Source organism: Hippocampus zosterae, chromosome 6, assembly GCF_025434085.1.
Source record: "Hippocampus zosterae strain Florida chromosome 6, ASM2543408v3, whole genome shotgun sequence".
NCBI lineage: Eukaryota > Metazoa > Chordata > Actinopteri > Syngnathiformes > Syngnathidae > Hippocampus > Hippocampus zosterae.
The window spans coordinates 16,832,719-16,859,499 of NC_067456.1; the positions used below are offsets into that span (position 1 = coordinate 16,832,719).

The 26,781-nt window shown below is 45.2% G+C and overlaps 3 protein-coding genes across 3 annotated transcripts; 2 read left to right on the top strand and 1 right to left on the bottom strand.

Annotated features, from left to right (window-relative positions):
• Positions 1-1,105: 1,105 nt before the first annotated feature.
• snrnp200 (small nuclear ribonucleoprotein 200 (U5)) lies at positions 1,106-15,612 on the top strand. Its single transcript, XM_052066861.1, has 44 exons — positions 1,106-1,384; positions 1,578-1,741; positions 2,248-2,419; positions 2,514-2,706; positions 2,799-2,854; positions 2,937-3,035; positions 3,114-3,266; positions 3,345-3,444; positions 3,577-3,713; positions 3,811-3,888; positions 4,713-4,886; positions 4,983-5,120; positions 5,234-5,389; positions 5,494-5,664; positions 5,744-5,937; positions 6,041-6,164; positions 6,633-6,782; positions 6,888-7,130; positions 7,209-7,397; positions 7,487-7,684; positions 7,757-7,909; positions 8,008-8,088; positions 8,260-8,343; positions 8,465-8,571; positions 8,646-8,764; positions 8,845-8,999; positions 9,084-9,273; positions 9,369-9,542; positions 9,633-9,793; positions 11,007-11,234; positions 11,320-11,511; positions 11,598-11,776; positions 11,993-12,144; positions 12,236-12,344; positions 12,772-12,880; positions 12,957-13,146; positions 13,241-13,405; positions 13,587-13,708; positions 13,791-13,934; positions 14,017-14,193; positions 14,276-14,436; positions 14,580-14,661; positions 14,929-15,021; positions 15,101-15,612. Exons 1-44 carry the CDS (start codon positions 1,340-1,342, stop codon positions 15,248-15,250), a joined length of 6,411 nt encoding a protein of 2,136 aa, XP_051922821.1. The 5' UTR covers positions 1,106-1,339; the 3' UTR covers positions 15,251-15,612.
• Positions 15,533-21,628, bottom strand: ciao1 (cytosolic iron-sulfur assembly component 1). Its single transcript, XM_052066863.1, has 7 exons — positions 21,210-21,628; positions 17,132-17,280; positions 16,956-17,067; positions 16,558-16,646; positions 16,275-16,476; positions 16,128-16,197; positions 15,533-15,974 (listed from the first exon to the last, which is right to left on the bottom strand). The coding sequence occupies exons 1-7, from the start codon at positions 21,346-21,348 to the stop codon at positions 15,740-15,742; spliced, it is 996 nt and encodes a 331-aa protein (XP_051922823.1). The 5' UTR covers positions 21,349-21,628; the 3' UTR covers positions 15,533-15,739.
• An 868-nt stretch (positions 21,629-22,496) lies between these two features.
• tmem127 (transmembrane protein 127) lies at positions 22,497-26,619 on the top strand. Its single transcript, XM_052067327.1, has 3 exons — positions 22,497-23,174; positions 23,258-23,422; positions 25,332-26,619. Exons 1-3 carry the CDS (start codon positions 22,937-22,939, stop codon positions 25,640-25,642), a joined length of 714 nt encoding a protein of 237 aa, XP_051923287.1. The 5' UTR covers positions 22,497-22,936; the 3' UTR covers positions 25,643-26,619.
• Positions 26,620-26,781: the final 162 nt, after the last annotated feature.

Genomic DNA, 26,781 nt, shown 5'->3' on the forward strand with positions numbered 1-26,781 from the left:
TAATGATTTCCAGGAAATCACACCAGTGAGATATTTTTAGAACAGGCCTGCAGGCTACTTATGAAGTCCTTGGGGGCTACTTTTGGCACCATGTTGGCAAACCCTGTGTTTTGCATGTGAGAGAGTTAAGAGGAAGATTCAGCACATAACTTGGAACTGATACTGACCTCTTGTAAACAAGAGCAAAAGTGTGGAAGAAACACTTTGTTGACATTTATCTGCCACCACAAGCACACAATTCATAGTTTTCACTGGCACATAAGGCTCATGCGTCACACTGCTGACCCTGACCTGCTCCTGCACTCTCTGTAGTTCAAAAATAGAACAAAAATAAAACGTTTTATTTCTTTATTTTAAACTACAACATATCTTAGTATGATTCGCCACAATATGAACCTCTCTGCAGTGTGTGTGCGTGTGTGTGAATTCTAATTCACACACACACTGCAGAGAGGTGAATTCTAATTCACACACACACACACACACACACACACACACACACACACACACACACACACATTAGAATTAACAACACCATAATGACAAGGTGATTTTTTTGTGTGTGTGAAATTTTTCCAAATGTATGAAAATTTGAGTGGCCCAGCCAGAGCCCAGACTTCAATACGAACACCTCTGGAGAGATCTGAAAATGGCTGTGTAGGACACTCCTCATCCAACCTTTTGGAGCTTCAGAGCTGGGCTGCAAAGAGGACCAGCATAAACTCTCATATTTGGTCTTGTTGATGCCAACAACTACCAGGATAGACCATCACCCGCTCCGTTATGAAAAACAACAACAATTTAACAGACCATTAGAGTTTTTGCTGGTGTCACCATCTTCCAACAAAAACAGCATAAGGTTGGTTTAGGTTTTTTTTATTTTTATTTTTTTGTAGGGTGGCATCTTGTTTAGAAAGACTTGGAGCTGCAATAAAAACAAATTAGTTTTAAAAATTAGTTTTATGACAACTTATTACAAACAACCGAAGCGCGTTAACTTTGCGTCACCTCACACCTGCATTGCAAATAAACCCGTTAGAGGGCGCTGGATTTTGCCTCCATGTTCGCAGTTTGTGTGACTTCTGACACCGGAAACAGAAAAACCGGGAGCCCGGAAATGGTTGAAGGCTCGTGTTAGCGCCGTCTTGTAACGTAACGCGAGCGTGATTTGACTGAAGGGGGATCATTTTTCTTTAAAAATTTCATTATATACGTTCAAGTCTTACGCTGATGAGTCCCACATACACTTGCAAGAAGAGTGTGCAACGAGTGGTGTGGTATTTTTGAGTCTGTATCACGTTATTTTCCAAACTACGCTGAAAGCTAACAAAGTGGCACAATGGCGGATGTTACCGCTCGTAGCCTGCAGTATGAATACAAGGCGGTGAGTATATTTTGCAGCATCCCTAGCTTATTGAACTTTACCTGGGTTTTCATATTTGTTTAAATTGGTTTAATACGATATAAAATACGCTGACTGAGTGTATTGGTTCTTACCTTTGACAGTTTATGTTAGCATGTCCATTAGCGGTTAGCCTCACTTGGACCCAATTCATTGTGTGTATTGTGAACCACAGAATTCGAACTTGGTCTTGCAAGCTGATCGCTCTCTGATCGACCGGACACGGAGAGATGAACCTACGGGAGAAGTACTGTCCCTGGTGGGGAAGCTGGAGGGAACCAAGATGGGAGACAAAGCTCAGAGGACAAAACCTCAAAAACTGGAAGAGAGACGCGACAAGTTAGTACTGTTATGATAAATTTCTTCTTACATTTCTGTATATCAGACAAAGTCTTACGAATATACACATCATAGTTCCTCATTTGCATTGTCCGCCGTTTAAATTGATGTGTAATTCAATATCATATATATACAATTTTGCTTTAGTTCAGTGATAGATACCTAGATACTTGGTTCTGAGGTTGTTAAAATTTATTAAACGTGTATCGGTTAAGCATGTTCCTTAATGACAGACAGCTATTTCACATTCTCATACAATGCATTATAACACAAAGAACATGGAGATATGAAAATAGGTTATCACAAATTCCACAATTTTCACTGAATAATCTTGAATGTAACCAAAGACTCAAAGTATTTTTTTTCTATCCGTAAAACTTTCTGTAATTATTAGAAACCTTAAGACACGTGTATTGTGGGTTCTATAATGTGTTTTATACATTTAAAATATTTCTTTAGATCTTTCGTTTGGTCATGTCATTCTTTTGATTTCTTTGTTCACGCAGGAGACGGAAAAGGGATGAGGACAGACATGATATCAACAAAATGAAGGGCTTTACTCTTCTGTCAGAAGGCATTGATGAAATGGTGGGAATTGTATACAAACCCAAAACAAAAGAAACCAGGGAGACTTATGAAGTTTTGCTCAGCTTCATCCATGCTGCTTTGGGAGATCAGGTGTGAAAATGAAACTTTTTGACAACTGAACTTTTGTTTCAAATGAATGTCCAATAACAATAACTGAATTAACTTGACTGTTGTCTCCCTACAGCCGCGTGATATTCTCTGTGGAGCAGCCGACGAAGTCTTGGCAGTGCTAAAGAATGATAAAATGAGGGATAAGGAAAGGCGGCGTGAGGTGGAGCAGCTTCTTGGACCTGCCGATGACACACGCTACCACGTGCTGGTCAACCTGGGCAAGAAAATCACAGACTATGGGGGTGACAAAGATTTGCAGAATATGGGTACGTTCTAAAGAAGCAACTGGGTGTTAAGGTCTGGCTGCCAAAGAACTGTTAAATAAGCATTTTCTAACAAATCCTCACTTTTTGTGTAGATGACAACATTGATGAAACATATGGCGTTAATGTCCAATTTGGATCTGATGAGGAGGTATGTTTATCTTGTAAGAGAATCTCAGGGAAATCAATTTTGCACCCAAGCGGTGATTATTTTTTACTGTATTGCTCCTTAGGAGGGTGATGAAGACAAGTATGGAGAAGTGCGTGATGAGCACTCAGATGAAGACAGTGAAGGAGAGGAAGCTGATGTTGGCTGCGCTCTTTCCGCCAACGTAAGTTAACAATCTGCTTAAGTAGTTGAGATGAAGTCAGCAGGATTGTGTACGGATGACTCTCCTCGTCCTATTTAGCTTGGTGTCACAGGCGATGTCATGACTGTGAAGAAAAAGGATCTCCACCCTCGAGATATTGACGCCTTTTGGCTTCAACGACAGTTGAGTCGCTTTTATGATGATGCTATCGTCTCTCAGAAGAAAGCCGACGAGGTTCTAGAAATCCTCAAGGTCTGTTAACCCTCTTGTGCTTTGACGTCTCGGTGTGTTGTTGTTTTTACAAACTCAGTTTTTGTCTCTTTTCTTCAGACTGCCAGTGATGACAGGGAGTGTGAAAACCAGCTTGTATTACTTCTTGGCTTTAACACTTTTGACTTCATCAAAATCCTTCGCCAACATCGCCGCATGAGTAAGTGCTTTTTGCTTTTGTTATTTCGTTATTCTGGCCTGGAACTAGGTGCATATTTGCATAATTGACAGTGAAATTTGTACATTGTCTTGTGAGTCCAAATTTTGTTTCCATGTTTTTTGCTACACACAGTTCAGTATTGTACAATGCTGGCAAGTGCTCAAAGTGAGGCAGAAAAGGAACGAATCACAGGAAAAATGGAGTCTGATCAGGAGTTGTCAAAGATTCTCTACCAACTGCAAGAGACAGAGAAGGAGGATATTATTCGGGTAAGGTGTAGCTATGCATTTATTAGTATGCAGTTATTGTTATTTTTGTAAAAAATTGATGTCATATCTTGTTGTTGTTTTTTTTTTTTTTTTGTAGGAGGAGAGATCCCGCAGGGAGAGGGTAAGGAAGTCCCGTGTGGATGACATGGAAGCGATGGACACGGGTCACGGAGAGGTAAATATGCAGCAGTGTTGATGTAGTTGCAGCACAGCATATTGACACTTACTGTGTACATGTTGTCACGATTAGCTAAAGTAATATCCATTGCAAAATTACGCACAGGCAACTTAAAATGGTCTACTGTACTACGGCTGAGCGATATATTTATCATTTCGATATGAACATTCAAATTATTCATGTTGAAAATTGTAACAATATCAGTCAACTATGTAGACTTGTGATGCTTGCACTGCGTGTACAGCTCAGGCCAACCAGCCTCGTACCTCCTTTTGAGTTTGGTCTGTATCGATAGCTAAGGCCAGTCAATGACAATCATCTGACATGTAGGGAGGGAGAAGGAGAGACACACACAAGATGGCCATTTCCTTTTCATATGTACGTCTGGATAAGATGGTAAAAGTGCACACCTCTCCAGTCCATTCAAGTGATTGAGCGAGTCCCTGTTTTTTGGTCTTAATTATCACCCATATCCCCTTTCTGTATCAACCTGTCTGTTCTTTGACTGATTCTTTTTGCGGGTTAAGAAAAGGTATACAGTACAACATATTGTATGGTGACCCTCAAAATACGCAATTTTCACATTGCAGATGATGACTGTCTGTCAGTTCTAATTAGGAAGCGCACGGTCTACATCATTTCGTGACGTTTTGCTTTTATCCAAATGCCTTTCACTGAACCTATATTGTTATGTACTAGTTGTTTAAAAAGTTTGCAAAATATTTGGCATCAATATGAAGATATGAAATTTTGTTCGTATCGCTCAGTCCTAATGTGTACAAGTTAGAAAGCCGTTCATGATAGTTGTCCTTGTCCTACAGGCAGTTGCCCCCCGACAACTGTTGGACCTTGAAGACTTAACCTTCACTCAGGGAAGTCATTTCATGGCCAACAAGCGGTGCCAGCTGCCAGATGGTTCTTTCCGTAAACAAAGGAAAGGTTATGAAGAAGTGCATGTGCCTGCACTCAAACCTAAGCCCTTTGCTGATGATGAGGTTTGTGTTTTGCCTGCTGTCCCACATGCAAACCACTGGGAGTGTTGACTGATTTTTTTTTCTTCCTCATTTTCTTTCTCACTGGTGTTTCATTAGGTGCTGGTTTCAATTGAGAAGCTGCCCAAATATGCACAGGCTGGCTTTGAAGGTTTCAAAAACCTGAACCGTATCCAGAGCAAGCTGTTTAAAACCGCCATGGATACTGATGAGAACCTCCTTGTGTGTGCACCAACGGTAGGTTGAATTAGTGCACCATTGAAGGGATACATTGGATTTTCCAATCCAGAGATTCTTTCACATCTGCTTTCTCTATAAACTCATTTTGATGTGTGTTTGTGTGTTTACAGGGAGCTGGTAAGACAAATGTTGCTCTGATGGCAATCCTGAGGGAAATAGGAAAGCACATAAACATGGATGGAACCATAAATGTGGATGACTTCAAAATAATCTACATTGCACCCATGCGCTCTCTTGTACAGGAGATGGTGGGAAGTTTTAGCAAGGTAAGTCGTACCACCTTCCAACATAGTTAATGGCTCACTGCGTTCCAACATACCATGTCTTCACCATCTTTAAAAAAAGGGTTCAACCATTTCTCCTCTTTCAGCGGTTGGCGAGCTATGGAATTACAGTCTCTGAGCTGACAGGAGACCACCAACTGTGCAAGGAAGAGATCAATGCTACTCAAATTATTGTCTGCACACCTGAAAAGTGGGACATCATAACTCGTAAAGGTGGCGAGCGTACCTACACACAACTAGTGCGCCTCATCATCATTGTAAGTGCTGTCCCTGTGTTTTTTCAACTTTGTTGTTCTAGGAAATGTTTTGATATAACAAATGTGAATGTTTATGAAGGATGAAATCCACCTGCTTCATGATGACCGTGGGCCCGTGTTGGAGTCTCTGGTGGCGAGAACCATCCGCAACGTGGAGCTGACCCAGGAAGACGTGCGCCTGCTTGGTCTCAGTGCCACGCTCCCCAACTACGAGGATGTGGCAACCTGCCTGCGTGTTGATCCTGCAAAGGGCCTCTTCTACTTTGACAACAGGTATGCCATGTAAATGTGGAATGTTTAGCTAGGACCCTTTTTGTGGCTTGCTCAAATATAGCTCCTGGTGTAAATGGTGATATGTGTCGCGTTCTCTCTCCAGTTTCCGACCAGTTCCTCTGGAGCAGACGTATGTTGGCATCACAGAGAAGAAAGCCATTAAACGTTTCCAGATCATGAATGAAATTGTTTATGAGAAGATAATGGAGCATGCTGGGAAGAACCAGGTATATGTTGTATTACTGTGCATTTGAGGGAAACACTCTGGCCTGTGATCATTCTCACTTTTATTGAATCCTATGAACTACAACGAACCCCCATCTAGTTGCAAATTCACCACTTTGTGGCTTTTGTGCATATTTTTGTCGCCGTTCTGTAACACCCTAGTAAACTGCCAAAGCCCTGGCTATTAGGAATGTAGTAACTCGTATCAAGTAAGCAAGGAAGTACATGATACGTCTCAACTATTTAACATCTTTGTAAGTTAGTGAGAAGCTAAATTTAGCCTGTGTTGTTAGTGGAAGTCACAGGCCTTGTGTTTATGCTCTGCTCAGTGGGATTTGAAAAGCCCATGCTAACAAACGATGGAGGCTTTTGGTATGTGCAGCAGAGCTCAGTCTTAATTGCGCAGGTTTACTGTACACTGATGTTGAAGCCCATTTAGCCGGCTTCTAATTTTGGTTTCTTTCTGCAAGGTGCTCGTATTTGTTCACTCCAGGAAAGAGACCGGAAAGACAGCCAGGGCCATTCGAGACATGTGTTTGGAGAAGGATACACTGGGCCTTTTCCTTCGAGAGGGCTCAGCATCTACTGAAGTGTTGCGCACTGAAGCAGAACAATGCAAGGTAACAAGCACAACGAAAATAACATAAAATTAGCAGCTAATAAACGCTTTGAACACTTGTGCAAAATTCCAACGACCTTCATATTGCCCGAATTGCATTTTATAGAACCTTGAGCTGAAGGATTTGCTACCTTACGGCTTTGCCATCCACCACGCTGGAATGACCAGAGTGGATCGTACACTGGTGGAAGATCTGTTCGCTGATAGGCACATTCAGGTTCTGGTGTCCACGGCAACCCTGGCTTGGGGTGTCAACTTGCCAGCGCACACAGTTATCATCAAAGGTACCCAGGTGTACAGTCCCGAGAAAGGCAGATGGACTGAGCTCGGTGCCCTGGACATTTTGCAGGTCAGCGTCGAGAGCATGCAATGAAGTAAAGGCTCCTCCGACAGGCAAATGACATTTGTGATTATCACCCAATTTCAGATGCTTGGTCGAGCTGGCCGTCCCCAGTACGACACCAAGGGAGAAGGAATCCTGATCACATCCCATGGAGAGCTGCAGTATTACCTGTCCCTGCTCAACCAGCAGCTGCCCATAGAGAGTCAGATGGTGGGCAAGCTTCCTGACATGCTTAATGCAGAGATAGTGCTGGGAAATGTTCAGACTGTGAAGGTAAGTTGCCGTCACGTACAGACGGCCCTCCGACATTAGTATTAAAGCAGTCACTGAAAGTTTTATGCGTTTGGGGGGCTTCATTTTAGGATGCAGTGAACTGGCTGGGTTACACCTACCTGTATGTGCGCATGCTTCGCAACCCGACACTGTATGGCGTCTCCCACGATGACCGGTCTACAGATCCTCTCCTGGAGCGGCGCCGAACTGACCTAGTGCACACAGCTGCCAGTGTTCTCGACAAAAACAGCCTAGTCAAATACGACAAGAGGACTGGCAGTTTCCAGGTATACGCCTCTGTGTTTCTATGATCCCTTTTTCATAGACCGCTTCTAATTGGTCTCTTTATCTCATCAAAGGTGACTGATCTGGGCCGCATTGCCAGTCATTTCTACATCACACACGACTCGGTTCAAACCTACAACCAGCTGCTCAAGCCGACCCTCAGTGAGATTGAGCTCTTTCGTGTCTTCTCATTGTCTTCTGAGTTCAGGAACATCACTGTAAGAGAGGTATGATGGACTCCGGACAAATCTAGTCACAGTTGTCTAATCACAACAAGATAACAGGATGCATGGACGCTTACAATGCCGTGGGTTTGTTTTTTTAGGAGGAGAAGTTGGAACTTCAGAAGCTGCTGGAGAGAGTTCCGATTCCAGTGAAGGAAAGCATTGAGGAGCCCAGTGCCAAGGTAGCTGTCAGTTGTCGCTGTACAATAAACATGACCAGATCATACAAAATCCAGACATGGGTTTGAATGTCCACAGACTGCATCCGATTTCTTGAAACACATTTATCATTTGTTATTAGTCATTGTCGTCGTTATTATTTGTACTTTTGACAATGTTTTGTCTTTCCACAGATCAATGTGCTGCTTCAGGCATTCATCTCTCAGCTAAAACTGGAAGGCTTTGCCCTCATGGCAGACATGGTGTATGTGACACAGGTATATACTGTTACATATTTATTTAGGGTCTCATGTGTTGCCTAATCATGTTTGTCCAAGGAAATATGACCTCATACAACCAATGTTTTTCCAAAACAAGTGTGTTGACATCCTCTTGCAGAGTGCTGGAAGGCTGATGCGAGCTATTTTTGAGATCGTTCTGAACAGAGGCTGGGCTCAACTCTCCGACAAAACCATGAATCTGTGCAAGATGATTGATAAGAGAATGTAAATCTTTCACAAAATCTAAAGTGAATGGTTTGCAAAGGCATTATACTAATATGTATTGTAATTTCTTCCAGGTGGCAGTCAATGTCTCCATTGAGACAGTTTAAAAAGTTGCCAGAAGAAGTGATCAAGAAGATTGAGAAGAAAAACTTCCCCTTTGAGCGTCTCTATGACCTCAACCACAATGAAATTGGTGGGTTTCCCCCTTTCTAAATTCTCTACCCCATCTCCAGTTAGAATCATAATCTGGTTTTTTTTGTTTGTTTTTTCCAGGGGAACTGATTCGAATGCCAAAAATGGGGAAGACCATCCACAAGTATGTCCACCAGTTCCCGAAACTGGACCTAGCTGTCCATCTGCAGCCCATCACCCGCTCCACACTCAAAGTGGAGCTCACCATCACGCCTGACTTCCAGTGGGATGACAAGGTCACTAATTGCAACGTACTGAACAGCCGATGATTTGCAGCACTGTACAGTCGGCCGATAATGTTTTTATGCGGCATGTTTTAGATTCACGGTTCTTCAGAGGCTTTCTGGATCCTGGTGGAGGACGTCGACAGTGAGGTCATCCTCCACCATGAGTACTTTCTGCTCAAAGCCAAATACGCCCAGGATGAGCACCTTGTGACCTTCTTTGTCCCCGTGTTCGAGCCTCTGCCCCCACAGTACTTTATTCGCGTGGTTTCTGACCGCTGGCTCTGTAAGCGAAGCGTCTTTTATACGGACTCCGCTTTGTGTTGTCTCGGTAAACTTTTCCAGTAACCTCTTGAATTGCTGTATTTGTGATTGTTTCAGCTTGTGAGACCCAGCTTCCAGTGTCATTCCGTCACCTTATTCTCCCTGAGAAGTACCCCCCACCCACAGAGTTGCTTGACCTGCAGCCTCTTCCTGTCACTGCTCTCAGGAACTCTGCCTTTGAAGCCCTCTACCAGAACAAGTTCCCCTTCTTTAACCCAATTCAGACACAAGGTACAATCAACAGGGCAATGTTGAGCATCTTTAATTGAACCAAAGGGAGCATTTTCATTTTGAATTGATTTTAATTCTGTCTTCCTCCAGTGTTCAATGCAGTGTACAACAGTGATGACAATGTGTTTGTGGGAGCCCCCACTGGCAGTGGAAAGACAATCTGTGCTGAATTTGCGATTCTGAGGATGCTGCTCCATAACGCGGAAGGTCGCTGTGTCTACATCACCCCCATGGAGGCACTTGCAGAGCAGGTACGGTCGCATTTGAAGCAGTCCATTTTATGGAATTATTTGAGTTTATATGTCAGGACAAGTTCTTAGTATTTTTTCTAATCAATGTATTTTCATTTTAGCAGCTTCTGTAGTTCAAAGTGTGCCATGGGTGTCGTGCGCTCATTTACAAAAATACAGTCCATCTTGCCAGCTTATCAATTTTAAGTGGCTTCATTTAACGTCCTTTGTTGATTTTTATTTTGAGTCACTTTTACTTCCATTAAGAAGCAAACAATACGAGTGGAATCTCTTTCAAATTGTGTGTATGATAAGAAAGGAGCCCAATGAAAGACAATCACGCTGAAAATTACTTAAGACATAATGCCCATTTATACGTTGCAAAAGCAGTGATGTTGGAAACTTTTGCAGCAGAGGTCGCCTTGCCTTATCTGTCAAACGCAACATGAGAAAAGGGCTTGCGAAGGGAAGTGGTGCAACACTTTGTCAACAGGACATATGGATCAGCTAGAAAATGGATTTGATGATGATAAATTGTTGTACATTTAGCAGTGTGATTTATTAAGGGGCGGCCCGGCAGTCCAGTGGTTAGCACGTCGGCTTCACAGTGCAGAGGTACCGGGTTCGATTCCAGCTCCGACCTCCCTGTGTGGAGTTTGCATGTTCTCCCTGGGCCTGCGTGGGCTTTCTCCGGGTGCTCCGGTTTTCTCCCACATTCCAAAAACATGCATGGCAGGCTGATTGAACGCTCTAAATTGTCCCTAGGTGTGATTGTGAGCCTGGATGGTTGTTCGTCTCTGTGTGCCCTGCGATTGGCTGGCAACCGATTCAGGGTGTCCCCCGCCTACTGCCCGAAGACAGCTGGGATAGACTCCAGCGCCCCCCAGCGACCCTAGTGAGGATCAAGCGGTTTGGAAAATGGATGGATGGATGGATTTATTAAGGATCATATTTCGTTCGTGTTTTGACATGGCTTTAAGCAGAAGCACCTGTCAAGTGATCCATATAAATAAATACATTCTGTTGTTCATGTTGGTGTGAGGGGCAAAACTTGTTTTGATTGTCATTTGCTTTTTTTTCTCAGCCAAGGGTTGAATATCGATTGAAATAGGAAAGTCCCATTTTTGTGAGTTGGGGGGAGGACAAAACTGTTTTTATTTGAAGGACAAAGTGCACCGCCTAACTCGAAGGCCAGACTTGTTTCAAATCATCTTTCTCTTCTTCCCCCGGTCAGGTGTTTGTCGACTGGCACCAAAAGTTCCAAGACTTTCTGAACAAGAAGGTGGTGTTGCTGACGGGGGAAACAAGCACAGATCTGAAACTGTTAGGTAAAGGAGACATCATTGTCAGCACGCCGGATAAATGGGACATCCTGTCTCGCCGTTGGAAGCAGAGGAAGAATGTCCAAAACGTCAGTCTTTTTATTGTGGATGAGACACACCTCATTGGAGGAGAAAATGGAGTAAGAATAAAGTCGCAAGCTAAAGTGCAGGGTTTTTTTTCAATGGGACATTCAGCATGATTGTGAAACCTTTGTTTTTCAACAGCCTGTGCTGGAGGTCATCTGTTCACGGATGAGGTACATCTCCTCTCAGATTGAGCGGCCCATACGGATCGTGGCGCTCAGCTCATCTCTGTCCAACGCCAAAGATGTCGCTCACTGGTTGGGTTGCAGCACCACGGCCACATTCAACTTCCACCCAAACGTCAGGCCTGTGCCCCTGGAGCTGCACATCCAGGTGTGGAAAAGTTTGTCCCATTAAGTTTCAAACAGTTCGTAGCAAGTTCAGTACTCCACTCTGAAGTTTCCCTTCTGTTGTTTTAGGGCTTTAACGTGAGTCACACTCAGACTCGCCTGCTCTCCATGGCCAAGCCGGTGTATCACGCCATCATGAAACACTCGCCCTCCAAACCAGCAGTGGTGTTTGTGCCGTCACGCAGGCAGACTCGCCTTACGGCCATCGACATCCTCACATTTTGTGCTGCTGATGTGGTTCCTCAGAGGTCAGTCTGCCTTCCTGTTGGTGCCGGGTCACATTCGCAGTGGCGAGTACTCTCCTCCCACTAATCATAGTTCACCTATTGTTAATCACAGAGCATGTCTGTCAAGGACACTTTTAGAATACAATACTACTATAATATTGCAGGTCTCTCTATTGGTCTGGAACATAACCCCCCTCAATGAATGCGGGTTCGTTGCAAATGATTGTCATCCTTCAGGTTCCTACATTGCACTGAGAAAGATCTTGAGCCTTTCTTGGATAAGATAACCGACGCGACCCTGAAGGAGACTCTGGCCAACGGTGTGGGCTACCTCCATGAGGGCCTGTCCGCTACCGAACGCAAAATAGTGGAGCAGCTCTTTAACTCGGGTACGACCACTGATGCGCTGCACTTTCGCCGCACTTATTTGACTGTGAATGATTCGAAGTTCATCATGTCTGTGTTGATCTTGTTTTCCAGGGGCTGTCCAGGTAGTTGTGTCATCTCGCTCGCTCTGCTGGGGGGTCAACATCTCCGCTCATCTTGTCATCGTCATGGACACGCAGTACTACAATGGCATCATACATGCGTAAGTAAAGATGAAACGCTGTGCACATTTCAGGGTACTGCTGATGCAGACATAAACGAGAAATCACAGATACATATTCTGAAAACATCAAATTTGAAACAGCAAGCACCAAAGTAGATTTTCACTCATACAAAATGCCACAGAATGGACTTAAATTGAATTGACTAATATGACAGTGACATATTGAAAATTTGTGGGATTAAATTAATAAATTATGTAATTGATTGTGGACATTATTACTGCATTTCATTTTAATCATTTTTTCCCATATTACTCATGTATTCCTATTATATTTTTGTTGACAAACAATAAAATGGAAAAAAACCCAATTTCTATCTGTCTATCCATCCATCCTTAAAGGGGCAGCGTGCAAGATAAGCAGATGATGAAATTCGGCATTGGTGTTAATTGTCAATAATTCTTGCAGCTACGTGGACTATCCCATATATGACGTCCTCCAGATGGTAGGCAAAGCCAACAGACCTATTCTTGATGATGAGGGGCGCTGTGTGATCATGTGTCAGGGCTCCAAGAAGGTATGCACTTTTTCTTAGGCCAAATAAATGAATGGGTCAACAACAATTAAGCTTGTTTTTCCTCCCTTTTTGTTAGGACTTTTTCAAGAAGTTCTTGTATGAGCCCCTCCCTGTGGAATCCCACTTGGACCACTGTCTGCATGACCACTTCAATGCGGAGATTGTCACCAAAACGGTGGAGAACAAACAGGACGCTGTGGACTACCTGACTTGGACATTCTTGTACCGTCGTATGACCCAGAACCCCAACTACTACAACCTGCAAGGTGAATACGCATTTGTCTTGTCGATATGGAGAAGAACAAGCAGGTGAGTGAGCCCAGACTGGAACCCGCTGACTCGGTGCTGACCTTGTGGCAGGCATGTCCCATCGCCACCTGTCTGATCATCTGTCGGAGTTAGTGGAACACACACTTCACGACCTGGAGCAGTCCAAGTGCATCAGCATCGAGGACGAGATGGATGTGGCGCCGCTCAACTTGGGCATGATTGCCGCCTACTACTACATCAACTACACCACCATCGGTTTGTGCCATCATATTGGAATACCAAGAACCCAATTAATCGCGTCTTCAGTAGATCTCAGTGGTGTCCTACATGATGCAAAACGTGGCACGACACTGAAAGTCAAAATGTGGACTTGTATGTCTGCTGTAAAACCCCATAAATGCTTGATTTCCAACTGAAGTGTTGTTTTGTTGGGCAGAGCTGTTCAGCATGTCCCTCAACGCCAAGACAAAGATCCGTGGCTTAATCGAGATCATTTCCAACGCTGCAGAGTACAAAAACATTCCCATCAGGCATCATGAGGACACGCTCCTCCGACAGGTAAATGCATCTTGCTGAAACCTGCCCGCACGGATGTAAACAAGTATCAACAATCGCAAGCATCTGGTTTTGTCAACTGCAGCTGGCTCAAAAGGTACCCCACAAACTGAACAACCCCAAGTTCAACGACCCCCACGTGAAGACCAATCTGCTGCTCCAAGCGCACCTCTCCAGGATGCAGCTGAGTGCCGAGCTGCAGTCCGACACCGAGGAGATCCTGAGCAAAGTGTGCATTTAGAAGCATGTTTTACTTTTCAAGTGCTGTGGGACAGCTTCAGTAACGTCCCTTGCGGTGTTGTGCTTGTCAGGCAGTGCGTTTGATCCAGGCCTGCGTGGATGTGCTGTCCAGTAACGGTTGGCTGAGCCCTGCTCTGGCAGCTATGGAGTTGGCCCAGATGGTCACACAGGCCATGTGGTCTAAGGATTCCTACCTCAAACAGCTCCCGTTCTTCACCTCGGAGCACATCAAGCGCTGCGTGGACAAGGTACACAAACGTCTTGTCTTTTGTCGCTGAAGACCATTCCACGTACGAGCTTTGGAGTCATGAGCCGTCCTGAATGAACTAGGGTGTGGAGAGCATCTTTGACATCATGGAGATGGAGGATGAAGACAGAAGTGCTTTGCTTCAGCTCTCTGACGCTCAGATGGCTGACGTGGCCCGCTTCTGTAACCGCTATCCCAACATCGAGCTGTCTTACGAGGTGGCCGAAAAGGACAACATCAAGAGGTTTGCCTCCTAACTTTTCATGTTGAGCTTCATCTTCTTCAAGGATTTGATTGTTTCGAATTGGACTGTGTATTAACCGCAAATTATTATTGGAATAATTGCAACGCTTCCGTGAATGGCATTTTTTTTTCCTTTGTTCTCAGTGGAAATCCAGTTCTGGTTCAAGTTCAACTGGAGCGAGAGGAAGAGGTCACTGGGCCTGTCATTGCACCTATGTTCCCTCAGGTATTTGTTTGAGAAAGCATTTTAACAGTTGTAATATATACAAAAAAACTTGAGTGATTGTAGTTTACTGATGTCTACAAACTGTACTGACTGGTCGTGAAACGTTGAGCTTCCTGGGGGCGTTGGTCGAATCTGACCTTTAAAGCGTTATGAAGGCCTTTATTTATTTAATTCTTTAGAACTGAATGTGATTGTTGTGCTAGTTTACTTAATATGTGAAAAATGTTAGAGCAATTTGTTTCTAATCTGACAAATACAATTCCCCAGAATCGCGAAGAGGGCTGGTGGGTTGTGATTGGAGACCCCAAGTCCAACAGTCTCATCTCCATCAAGCGACTGACTCTCCAACAGAAAGCAAAGGTCCGTTCGCTGCACTCTTCCTGTGTGAAGCCTGTGAGCATACTCCATGTTAAACCAGCCTTCCGTCCCTTTCCAACAGGTCAAACTGGACTTTGTTGCACCGGCAATGGGCGTTCACAACTACACGCTGTACTTCATGAGCGATGCCTACATGGGTTGTGACCAGGAGTACAAGTTCAGCACAGATGTGAAAGAGGCAGACAGTGATGCAGACAGCGACTCCGACTGATCTGAGAAGCAGCACAACAGACCCTGGAAGTTTGATTTTCTGTACATACGTTATCGGGTTTATTTACTCTCAACTCAAACAATTGCTTTCTGACTTTTTATTTACAACTTTTGGGTATGTGTTCAGGTCAGCTTTATTATGACATACACTGATCCAGAAGGGAATATTTTTAGTTTGGGAACATACACAGAATCATTCAGATTTCATATTACCTGTAGGCACTTTGTTGTTGTTACACAACATTCAAGTTTGTCTTGCAACAATAAGTTAACGGTGGCTAACTCAGTGACTCAAGTTAATTTTGACCAGTCCGTGTGTTTTTAGTAATCGGAGTTTTGCAATAAAGATAATTCTTGTCGTTGCGTTGATGATTTTTTTTTTAAACACCTTAAGTAAATTAATGAAGATGAATGAGACTGGAGCACACATTTGGGATTGTGACTTTGTAGCAACAAAGAGGTCTGTGCAGTATGTGGACCATAGTCAGTCCTAGTCCTGCTCTTGGAACTTCCAGATGGCAATGTCACCACTGTCGCTACAAGTAGCCAGCAGTCCTGCTTCTTTTGGATTCCATGCCACACTGTTGACGTCCTGGCTGTGAGCTTTGGGCATGTGTGCAACCAAGGAGAACACCGGTTGGTCAGGGTCAGTTGATGACTCCTCCTTAAACACTCGCACTGCGTCGTCACCGCTGGCTGTTGCCAGGGCACCAGTCAGACGACACCTAAGAGGAACAGGGGGTGATGTATTCAGGAACTTTGTGGTGTGGATCATACTCTCACTGTAAAAAGCCAACTCAATCAAACAACCCCCCCAAATAATATTTAATCTACTTTCATAGAAAAAATGCAATTTACAAAACAAAGACCGATCTTACCAGTCAACGTCATACACTGCGCGTCCATGGTAGCCAGAGAGCGTGCACACACACTTCCATGATATGTCACCTGACAACAGCACAAAAGGTTGAGGTCAGTTCCAAAACGAGAACACAAGAGGAAGCTCATTTTGCCAATCAACTCACCTTGACCACTTTCGGCTGGATACTCCTTCCAAATCTTGACAGTGCGATCATCGCTGCATGACGCCAGCCTCTCTCCGGTGGCGCTAAAGGACAGATTCCACACGGTGGACGTGTGGCCCTGCAGTGTGGCCTGACACTCCCAGTCGTCATCTACCTCCTTGTAAATACAAATGTTGTTGTCGTAGCTCGCTGAGGCCAGAAGCTAGGTGTACATTTATGTAAAAAATAAAATAAAATTAGTAAGAAGCAAGGAAGAAGAAATTGGTCAAGTCCTCGGACTCACTTCCTGTGTCGGGTGCCATGCTACATGTTTGACATCTTGCGTGTGGGAGTTCAGGACTGTAACACACTCGTAATCGTCCTCCTCATCCACTATGAAACAAAAGAGAGCAGATTGTCAACTGTGCTATTTGTACAAAAATGTTTTGTCTTGTCGGTTAGGCTTACACTAAGATAAAGACAGGAACAATGACAGAACGGTTACCGACTTCAAACTGAATTTTTACAATGAAACCTGCACAAAATTTTACCAAACAAGTCTGGTGTGATCATAAATTAGTCAGAAATCAGATTACAACAATACCCATCCATCCAATTTCAATGCAAACAAATATGTGTGTATCCTGTGCGATAAACAGGGGTTCACTGACTGTAAATCAACATGTGCCATGTAATACACACCTTCCCAAATCCAAACACTTTTGTCCCGGCTGCACGTTGCCAGAAGGTTCCCTGAAGGGGCCCAAGCCACACATTTCACCTCATTCTCATGCCCCTCCAACACGGTCAAACTCTGAAAGGAGAAGAGGAAAGTCAGAGGACAAACATTTCCAACAGTTTAAAAAATTAAAACGAACCTCAAAGTCATCATTTTTCTTCTTCCAGATGCACGTTGTGGCATCAAAACTAGCAGAAGCCAGGTAATTCCCACAGGGAGACCACGCCAACTTTCTCACGGTGCGCTGGTGGCCGTCCTCCAGCACACCCTTACAGACCCACGAGTCACCTGCAAGTACAATACTTGATTAGACAAATAAAGTACACAAACATGAGGAACAGAAAATAGCTCACTTGTGTGATACCATCCATCCATCCATCCATCCATCCATCATCTACCGCTTATCCGGGGCCGGGTCGCGGGGGCAACAGCTTTAGCAGGGAAGCCCAGACTTCCCTCTCCCTAGCTACTTCTTCCAGCTCTCCCCGGGGGATCCCGAGGCGTTCCCAGGCCAGCTGGGTGACGTAGTCTCTCCAGCGTGTCCTGGGTCTTCCTCGGGGTCTCCTCCAGGTGGGACATGCCCGGAACACCTCACCAGGGAGGCGCTGAGGAGGCATCCGAATCAGATGCCCAAGCCACCTCATCTGGCTCCTCTCGATGTGGAGGAGAAGCGGCTCGTCTCTGAGCCCCTCCCGGATGACCGAGCTCCTCAACCTTATCTCTAAGGGAGAGCCCGGACACCCTGCGGAGAAAACTCATTTCGGCCGCTTGTATCCGGGATCTCGTTCTTTCGGTCACGACCCATAGCTCGTGGCCATAGATGAGGGTTGGGACGTATATCGACCGGTAAATTGAGAGCTTCGCCCTTTGGCTCAGCTCCTTCTTCACCAACGTCCGCATCACAGCAGACGCTGCACCGATCCGCCTGTCAATCTCTCGCTCCCTCCTGCCCTCACTCGTGAACAAGACCCCAAGATACTTAAACTCCTCCACTTGGGGCAAGATCTCCCCCCCGACCCGGAGGGGGCACTCCACCCTTTTCCGACTGAGGACCATGGTTTCAGATTTGGAGGTGCTGATTTTCATCCCAACCGCTTCACACTCGGCTGCGAAATGCTCCAGTGAGAGTTGGAGAGCCCCGTTTGAAGGAGCCAACAGCACCACATCATCTGCAAAAAGCAGGGATGCAATACTGAGGCCCCCAAAACAGACCCCCTCAACGCTTCGGCTGCGCCTAGAAATTCTGTCCATAAAGGTTATGAATAGAATCGGCGACAAAGGGCAGCCTTGGCGGAGTCCTACCCCCACTGGAAACGATTCCGACTTACTGCCGGCAATGCGAACCAAACTCTGACATCGGTGGTATAGTGACCGAACAGCCCGTATCAGGGGGTTCGGTACCCCATACCCACGAAGCACCCCCCACAGAACTCCCCGAGGGACACGGTCAAACGCCTTCTCCAAGTCCACAAAACACATGTAGACTGGTTGGGCGAATTCCCACATACCCTCAAGGACCCTGCTAAGGGTGTAGAGCTGGTCCACTGTTCCACGGCCGGGACGAAAACCACACTGCTCCTCCTCAATCTGAGGCTCGACTTCCTGACGGACCCTCCTCTCCAGCCTACCTGAATAGACCTTACCAGGGAGGCTGAGGAGTGTGATCCCTCTGTAGTTGGAACACACCCTCCAGTCCCCCTTTTTAAAAAGAGGGACTACCACCCCGGTCTGCCAATCCAGAGGCACTCTCCCTGTTGACCACGCGATGTTGCAGAGGCGTGTCAACCAGGACAGCCCCACAACATCCAGAGCCTTGAGGAACTCCGGGCGGATCTCATCCACCCTTGGGGCCTTGCCACCGAGGAGCTTTTTAACCACATCGGTGACTTCAACCACAGAGATAGGAGAGCCCACCTCAGAGTCCTCAGGCTCTGCTTCCTCCAAGGAAGGCGTGTTGGTGGAGTTGAGGAGGTCTTCGAAGTACTCTGCCCACCGGTTCACAACGTCCCGAGTCGAAGTCAGCAGCGCCCCATCCCCACTGTACACAGTGTTAGTGGTGCACTGCTTCCCCCTCCTGAGACGTCGGATGGTGGACCAGAATTTCCTCGAAGCCGTCCGGAAGTCGGCTTCCATGGCCTCACCGAACTCTTCCCACGCTCGGGTTTTTGCCTTGGCGACCACCGAAGCCGCGGTCCGCTTGGCCAGTCGATACCCGTCAGCTGCCTCTGGGGTCCCACAGGCCATAAAGGCTCGATAGGACTCCTTCTTCAGCTTGACGGCATCCCTTACTGCTGGTGTCCACCAGCGAGTACGGGGATTGCCGCCACGACAGGCACCAACCACCTTACGGCCACAACTCAGATTGGCCGCCTCAACTATAGAGGCACAGAACATGGTCCACTCGGGCTCAATGTCCCCCGCCTCCCCCGGAACATGGGAAAAGCTCTGTCGAAGGTGGGAGTTGAAACTCCTCCTGACAGGGGATTCCGCCAGACGCTCCCAACAAACCCTCACGATACGTTTGGGTCTGCCAGGACGGACTGGCATCTTCCCCCACCATCGGAGCCTACTCACCACCAGGTGGTGATCAGTTGACAGCTCCGCCCCTCTCTTCACCCGAGTGTCCAGAACATGCGGCCGCAAATCCGATGATACAACTACAAAGTCGATCATCGAACTGCGGCCTAGGGTGTCCTGGTGCCAAGTGCACATATGGACACCCTTATGTTTGAACAAGGTGTTCGTTATGGACAATCCGTGGCGAGCACAGAAGTCCAATAACAAAACACCACTCGAGTTCTGATCGGGGGGGCCGTTCCTCCCAATCACGCCCCTCCAAGTCTCACTGTCATTGCCCACGTGAGCATTGAAGTCCCCCAGCAGAACAAGGGAGTCCCCAGCAGGAGTACTCTCCAGCACACCCTCCAAGGACTCCAAAAAGGGTGGGTATGCTGAGCTGCTGTTTGGTGCATATGCACAAACAACAGTCAGGACCCGTCCACCCACCCGAAGGCGGAGGGAGGCAACCCTCTCGTCTACCTGTGTGAACCCCAATGTACAGGCACTGAGCCGGGGGGCAATGAGTATGCCCACACTTGCTCTGCGCCTCTCACCGTGAGCAACTCTAGAGTGGAAGAGAGTCCACCCCCTCTCGAGAGAACTGGTACCAGAACCCAAGCTGTGTGTGGAGGCAAGTCCGACTATATCCAGTCGGAAATTCTCTGCCTCACACACCAGCTCGGGCTCCTTCCCTGCCAGAGAGGTGACATTCCATGTCCCAAGAGCTAGCTTCTGCAGCCGAGGATCGGACCGCCAGGGTCCCCGTCTTTGGCTGCCGCCCAGCTCACATAGCACCCGACCCCTTCGGCCCCTCTCATGGGTGGTGAGCCCATGGGAAGGGGGACCCACGTTGCCTCTTCGGGCTGTGCCCGGCCGGGCCCCATGGGTGTAGGCCCGGCCACCAGGCGCTTGCCAACGAGCCCCACCTCCAGGCCTGGCTCCAGAGTGGGGCCCCGGTGACCCGCGTCCGGGCAAGGGAAACCTTGGTCCATATATTGTAGTCATCATAAGGGTCTATGAGCCATGCTTTGTCTGGCCCCTCACCTAGAACCTGTTTGCCATGGGTGACCCTGCCAGGGGCATAAAGCCCCAGACAACTTGGCTCCTAGGATCATTGGGACATGCAAACCCCTCCACCACGGTACGGTGACGGCTCACGGAGGGGCTTGTACACCAATATGAATTTTGATATGCTTGTTTTTGTTGAAATAATTTTCATGTGAAAATTTAATTTACAGGTGATTCCGACATTTGTTTGTTTGTTTGTTTTATTGAGCATATATAGTACACACAATAACAGGTTGACAAAGGTCAAACAAAATTATAAAAGGAAAATTAGAAATACCCGTAGTTAAAAGAGAAAAAAAACACACATCACATTTGAAAGTATATTTCAGTTATTAAATCATCCCGTGGACATAGATTGTTGCACATGACATTGTGATCTTCATTGAGCAGGTAGAATGACATTTAAAAGGCAAGCACTGGAAAGGAATGAAGATTAGCCAAAGTAAACCCGAATACTATATACAGTGTTGGTGAATGAAGGGGGTTGAAGGGAGAAGAGTAATAGTACAAAGAGAAAATGAGCATACTTAACGAAAAGTGCATTCGCCTTGACAGTTTTAATTATACAGGATGAGGTGGGGGAGACTCACCCTCTCGTCCCCAGATCCGAATGGCCTTATCGCCCCCACACGAGGCCAGGAGAGTCCCGTTTGGATTCCAGCCAACGAACCAGCACCTCGAGTCCGGGTGCGCGTTCAATCTCTGAATCAGAGTCAAATTCTCCTTCATGTCTCAAGAGTCAGCACGGATATTTGAATTTGGTTTGACTGACACCGAATGTGACAGTTAACCCACGCGGGACTTTACGATGGAAAGACAGCACGCCGCTACTAAATAATGAGCCTGTCAAATATGGTGGTCTTGTTTCTTGAACGGAATATTAATAATCATATGAACATGAAATGGCAATCTCGGATTTATACCGCTAGACAAAGTGCGAAAGTACAAAAGCAGAGCTAATACGGAAACGGCGCCATGTTTGTTATCAGCTTTTACGCAAGGCATTGTGGGACAGAAAGTACCGCGATTGATTTCAATTTTTGAAAAAAATAATTTATCTCTAAAACTAAACCTTGTGTGCGAAATCATGTAAGAACTTAAGGATAAACAAAAAAGAAAATTAGCGCATTCATTCATTCATTTATTTATTTTCGGCTGTAAATAAATAAAGCTTGAGATTCTGGGACTGACATCACACATTCTTCTCCCAAACCACTTGGATTTTTTATCATTCTTTTTGAAGTCAATTTAAAGAATCACAATCTTTCCTGTTCAAGCAAAGCCAGAGATTTTACTTATAATTATTATCAGATGAACGTGCCCGGAACCCATTATTCAGGTTCCAATACAGTTGATTAATCTAATTTACATTTTTGCGCTGATTACTACAATACGAAATTATAGACCTTGTGGGGTCGTATCAAGGTTATAAGATTTTTCCAAATATAACATAATTAGGCTTTATCCCAATAATCTAAAATAAAAAAATATTATGTGATATATATATATGCATAGTCAGGAAAAAAGGTTCAACATGTGATTTTATTATTTTATAGAAACAATACAATTCGAAATATTGTCATGCGTTCTGGAAAGTGTGTTTTTGCAGCTACCTGTTGTGAAAGTGCTATATAAAGATGAATTTGGTTGAGTTATGTGTTATACGTGTACACCCAGAAAAAAAGTTGTTCTTCTTTTGTTTGTGAAGTGTCAATGAGTGCCTTGAAAGGCGCTTATAAATGAAATCTATGGTTATTATTATTTTAATTGGAAACGTGACATATTTAGTTTATAAGAGTATGCAAGAAAACTTGCTATTTTGATATTCATCCATAGAGGTCAGCACTGAAGACTGTGAACCTAAAAAGCATTTTGCGACAGCGGCGAAAAAGATTGTGGTGAACAAGGAAGTCAATAAGTCTACGGGAAGCTGTTGTAGGCTTTCTTTTGTTTTGTTTGTTCTTTGGTTTCGTTTTTTCGTCGCGATCGTTATTTTTACGAGGACAGTTCTTTGGATTAAATTAAAAATCAGTGGTCAGTTTTCTTTTGTTCATTTAGATGGTTTTGGAGGGGTTTTGGCGACAGTATTTGACGTTAGTTTTGGGCTAGCTTTGACGCTATTAACAGAGCTAACAGGCCTGAAGGCCATCTGTTCATCGTTTGTCGACGATCCATTCTCTTGATCACCTGAAAGATTTTGGGACCGCGGCGTTCGAAACATTTGCTTGCTGTTCTTCCGATACGTGTTAGGCGTCGCTAAGTGTGCTCTTGGGAGCGGAGTCCTCCGGACCAACTAATTACCAAGGACCGGACCAGCATGTATGCCCCACCGGGTTCGACCGGCCCCGGTGGTCGTAGAAGGAGAGGGGGTACTCCTTTGCCCAAGCAACCAGAGCGGAGCCTCGTCTCGGCTCTGCCCGGAGCACTTTCCATAACCGCCCTGTGCACAGCTCTGGCAGAACCAGCATGGCTCCGGGTTCATGGAGGCATCTGCCCCCGACAAGAGCTCGGGGTGGCAGATGTCCTGGGCTATATCGACCCCAAGCTCTTGGGTGGTAAGGACAAGGACTCCTGTGTACACTCTGCTGGGAGACGCTGATATTTGTGTAATAAGTTGTTATATGACTCGGTCTTTCAGATAACTGCCTGAATCCACAGACCATATTGTTGCTCCGAGTGATCGCAGCCTTCTGTTTCCTGGGCATCTTTTGCAGCCTGACTGCATTTCTTCTGGATGTGTTTGGACCTAAATATCCTGCCCTCAAAATCACGCGGAGATATGCCTTTGCACACATCCTCACAGGTCAGCCTTCCTATCTTGATTTTTGACAGACTTCTTGGCAGTGAGTCACAGTACCAAAATTCGAACTGACAGAATATCTGCAAAAAGAATCTCAATACCGGTAAAGAAACAATACCATCGCCAATGAGTTAAAATAATAGCTCACGACTTATTGCATCTCTGAAGTTCGGGCCAGGTGCTCTATGTGGCGTAACTACTAATTTCCTAGTCAAATGCAACCAGTCGAGTGCAAGTTTCCTTGTCGCAAAATAATTTACACTTCTTTGACTTCTATTTGAAGGGAAGTCATTTAAATGTGTCGCGTCATAAAATTAAGGACGGTGGTGTTTGTCAATATTGGAGGTGTTCGCTCCTCTGCTCTGTGTGGCTTTTTAGCAGGCTGTAGCAGCCGGCCTTTATTGTTGGCTGTCAAAGGGAAATATTTCCTTATCTCACTGCCTGCTTGTTCTTTCTGCACAAGTTGCAGAGGTTGTGGCCAATTCTCTTGTTTCCTTTTTCTAATACGGTTGACCAGCACCACTTTTTCAGAGTGCAACTCCCTGTCCTTACATTTATGTCCTGACAATATTTGTAATTTTGATGGTGGATCATTTTAATTAGATATTGTTCAAAAACACAAAATGTTTACTTTGCTGCACTGTTTGGTGATCTTGCACTACTTTTTGTTAGCTTGTCTATGGGTTTTGACATGAATTGTTAGCACTAAGCTGATGGAAATTTGCAAGACAAAGATGTGTGGTTGCATGAAAAGGCATGTGATTCTTTTTTTTTAACTTATGTTTACGTATGTTGCACATGCAGCACATTTGACAATAAAGTTGACTTGACTTGACGTAAACTTCAAGTGGTAGTTTCAATAAACCGTTGCACACGTTGAGTCTTTGAAAGAACTGTTCGCTATCTTCCAAACTGCAGACTGTACGCACAAGGGTTGACAGAATTGATAGTACAGTGCACTCCGCTTAATAGAACACCGGTTAATAGAGTAATCCGCTTAATAGAGCAAAAGGCTCTGGAACCGATTTGCCTAATGCAATTTCCTATAAAGATACTCCGCTTAGTAGAACAGATCTCCGCTTAATAGAACAGGCCGTAAGCAATGAACATTGTAAACTAGTGGTTTTCGAAGTGTAGCTATCGCGATACTGTACCACTATCGCGAGAAAACGCGGTAGTTCTAGCCGTATACAGTAACAGGTAGCACGCGTCACTCCACACATAGACACACGCACGTCACAATGGCTTCAACTTCATTCAAGAGACGAGGGCTATCACCTGCGGATAAGAAGGACATACTCAGACGATACGATGCATTGCCGGATTCTCAGAAGGTACGCCCGCGGTTTCCAGGACTTCCCTCTTATCCAGCGCATTGAGAGGGAAGTCAACCGCAAAATTACGGACTCCTGTTTCCAGACAAAAGTAACGAAATTTTTCTCGTGATTTGAGATGTTTGACTGAAGTTGATTAAAGTTGTTGTTTTGTTGTTTGATTAAAGATATGGACGTCCACAGTCGAAATATCTCTTCTAACTCGTCAGCAGGGGTTTTTCTGCGTGCATAACTTGGTCGTCGACGTGTCTGAAGGTGTACCTAATAAAGTGTCTCCGGTTAATAGAAACCCCGCTTAGTAGAACAGAAGCGCTTCGGCCCAATGGTGTTCTATTAAGCGGAGTGCACTGTACTTCTTTGACAGCCTGTTACCAAAGAGCTTTGGCTTCAGGTGTACAGACACCGTTACCTGCACTGTCAGCCTTGTCACTAAAAAGTACATTGTATTGTTTTATTTGATGGTGAGGTTTCAACACTTTTCTAGTCATGAGGTATCTTGCAACCCTATGTGCTGGTCATGATTTGTTTCCAAGTGTCTCATTTCCCTAACAGTGTTCATCTGTGTTGCTTCCTCACAGTGTTGCAGTGTGCCACAGTCATAGGCTTCTGCTACTGGGCTTCAGAGCTCGTCTTGTCGCTGCAGCAACAACACAAAAAATACCACGGTTCGCTTGTGTACGTCACCTTCGCCATCAGCTTCTACCTGGTGGCGGGTGCCGGCGGGGCCTCCATCCTCGCCACGGCCGCCAACCTCCTGCGCCACTACCCCACCGAGGAGGAAGAGCAGGCTTTAGAATTGCTCTCCGAGATGGAGGACAGCAGCGAAACATTCCCCGTCGACTACGACATTAGCAACCAGTTTCAGCCTCCGCCAGCGTACACGCCCTGACAGGGCGCGCGGCGTCATTCGCTTGAGGAGTCAACATGCTCGCAGTCAAATGGATATACAGTATTTGCAAATCCTCTCAGTAGCTGAATGCGGTGCGTGCGGCAAATGCGCACACTCAACGACTGACAAAGCGCTTGGTTGCATGAGAGCTAAGAAATGGTTCTTGCTTTCACAGATGTTGATTTGCATGTAAATGGCTCATAGGACTCACCTCTTCATCGAAAGCAGAATGCCAACTCAACATGGCTGATGAAGTAATTGATCAAGCAGCCTGATCAATGCTGATTAGTAATATCGAAGCTGGCTGATGACCACTGTTTGATTGGCTTCCTAGTGGTTTGAGCAATCTTTTCTCTTTTTTGTTTGTTTGTTTTTTCCCCTCAATGCTTTAACAAGATGTATGTGCTTGGTTTCTGATACTTCAAAAGTACAGAAAAACGCGAGGCATTTTTTTGACATTGCTTTTTCTACAAAGTAACAAACGGCCATTATTTATTGATTAGTTAGATGTATCACTTTTCCTTCTCTGTCGGTATTTAGTCTTACATGGTCACATTCTATGCTTGAGATGACACGAGAACATTTTCTTTGCCAGGAGGACGACAAGCTCTCCACTACCGATGGAGATTAAGTAAACCGCTTCGCTCTAAAAGTAAGATTCACGTTGTACAGAAACCTCACTGCGTTAGTTGGTGTTGTTATGCCCTTAATATACAATTGTGTTTCAATACAACTTTATTTGTACTGTGTGAATCAGTCACGTTTCTGTTCATGTGAGAAATGTTGTGTGCTAATCTTAAAACCTCCTCATGGCATTTGTGCAAGAAGGATTCAAATTGTGATTAGCCTGGTTATCCAAGTTGATTGTGTGCTTTCCCGTTTCACACAGTTCCTTCTTTGTATTACTTGATTTTGGATTATTGTTCATCATCGCTTTGTAAATACTGTTTATACATAAAAAAGTAGTAAAAATATAACAGTACTATTTGTCTTTTATTTTGGCATTTGCAGCTACGAATTTGAGACTATCACCAGATGTTGCACATACAGTACATACATATGACCAGAACTGTTTGGACCTCGATGTCAGAGTTTTTGTACTCATTCAAAATTTAATAATGACCTTTGCCTTGCATATC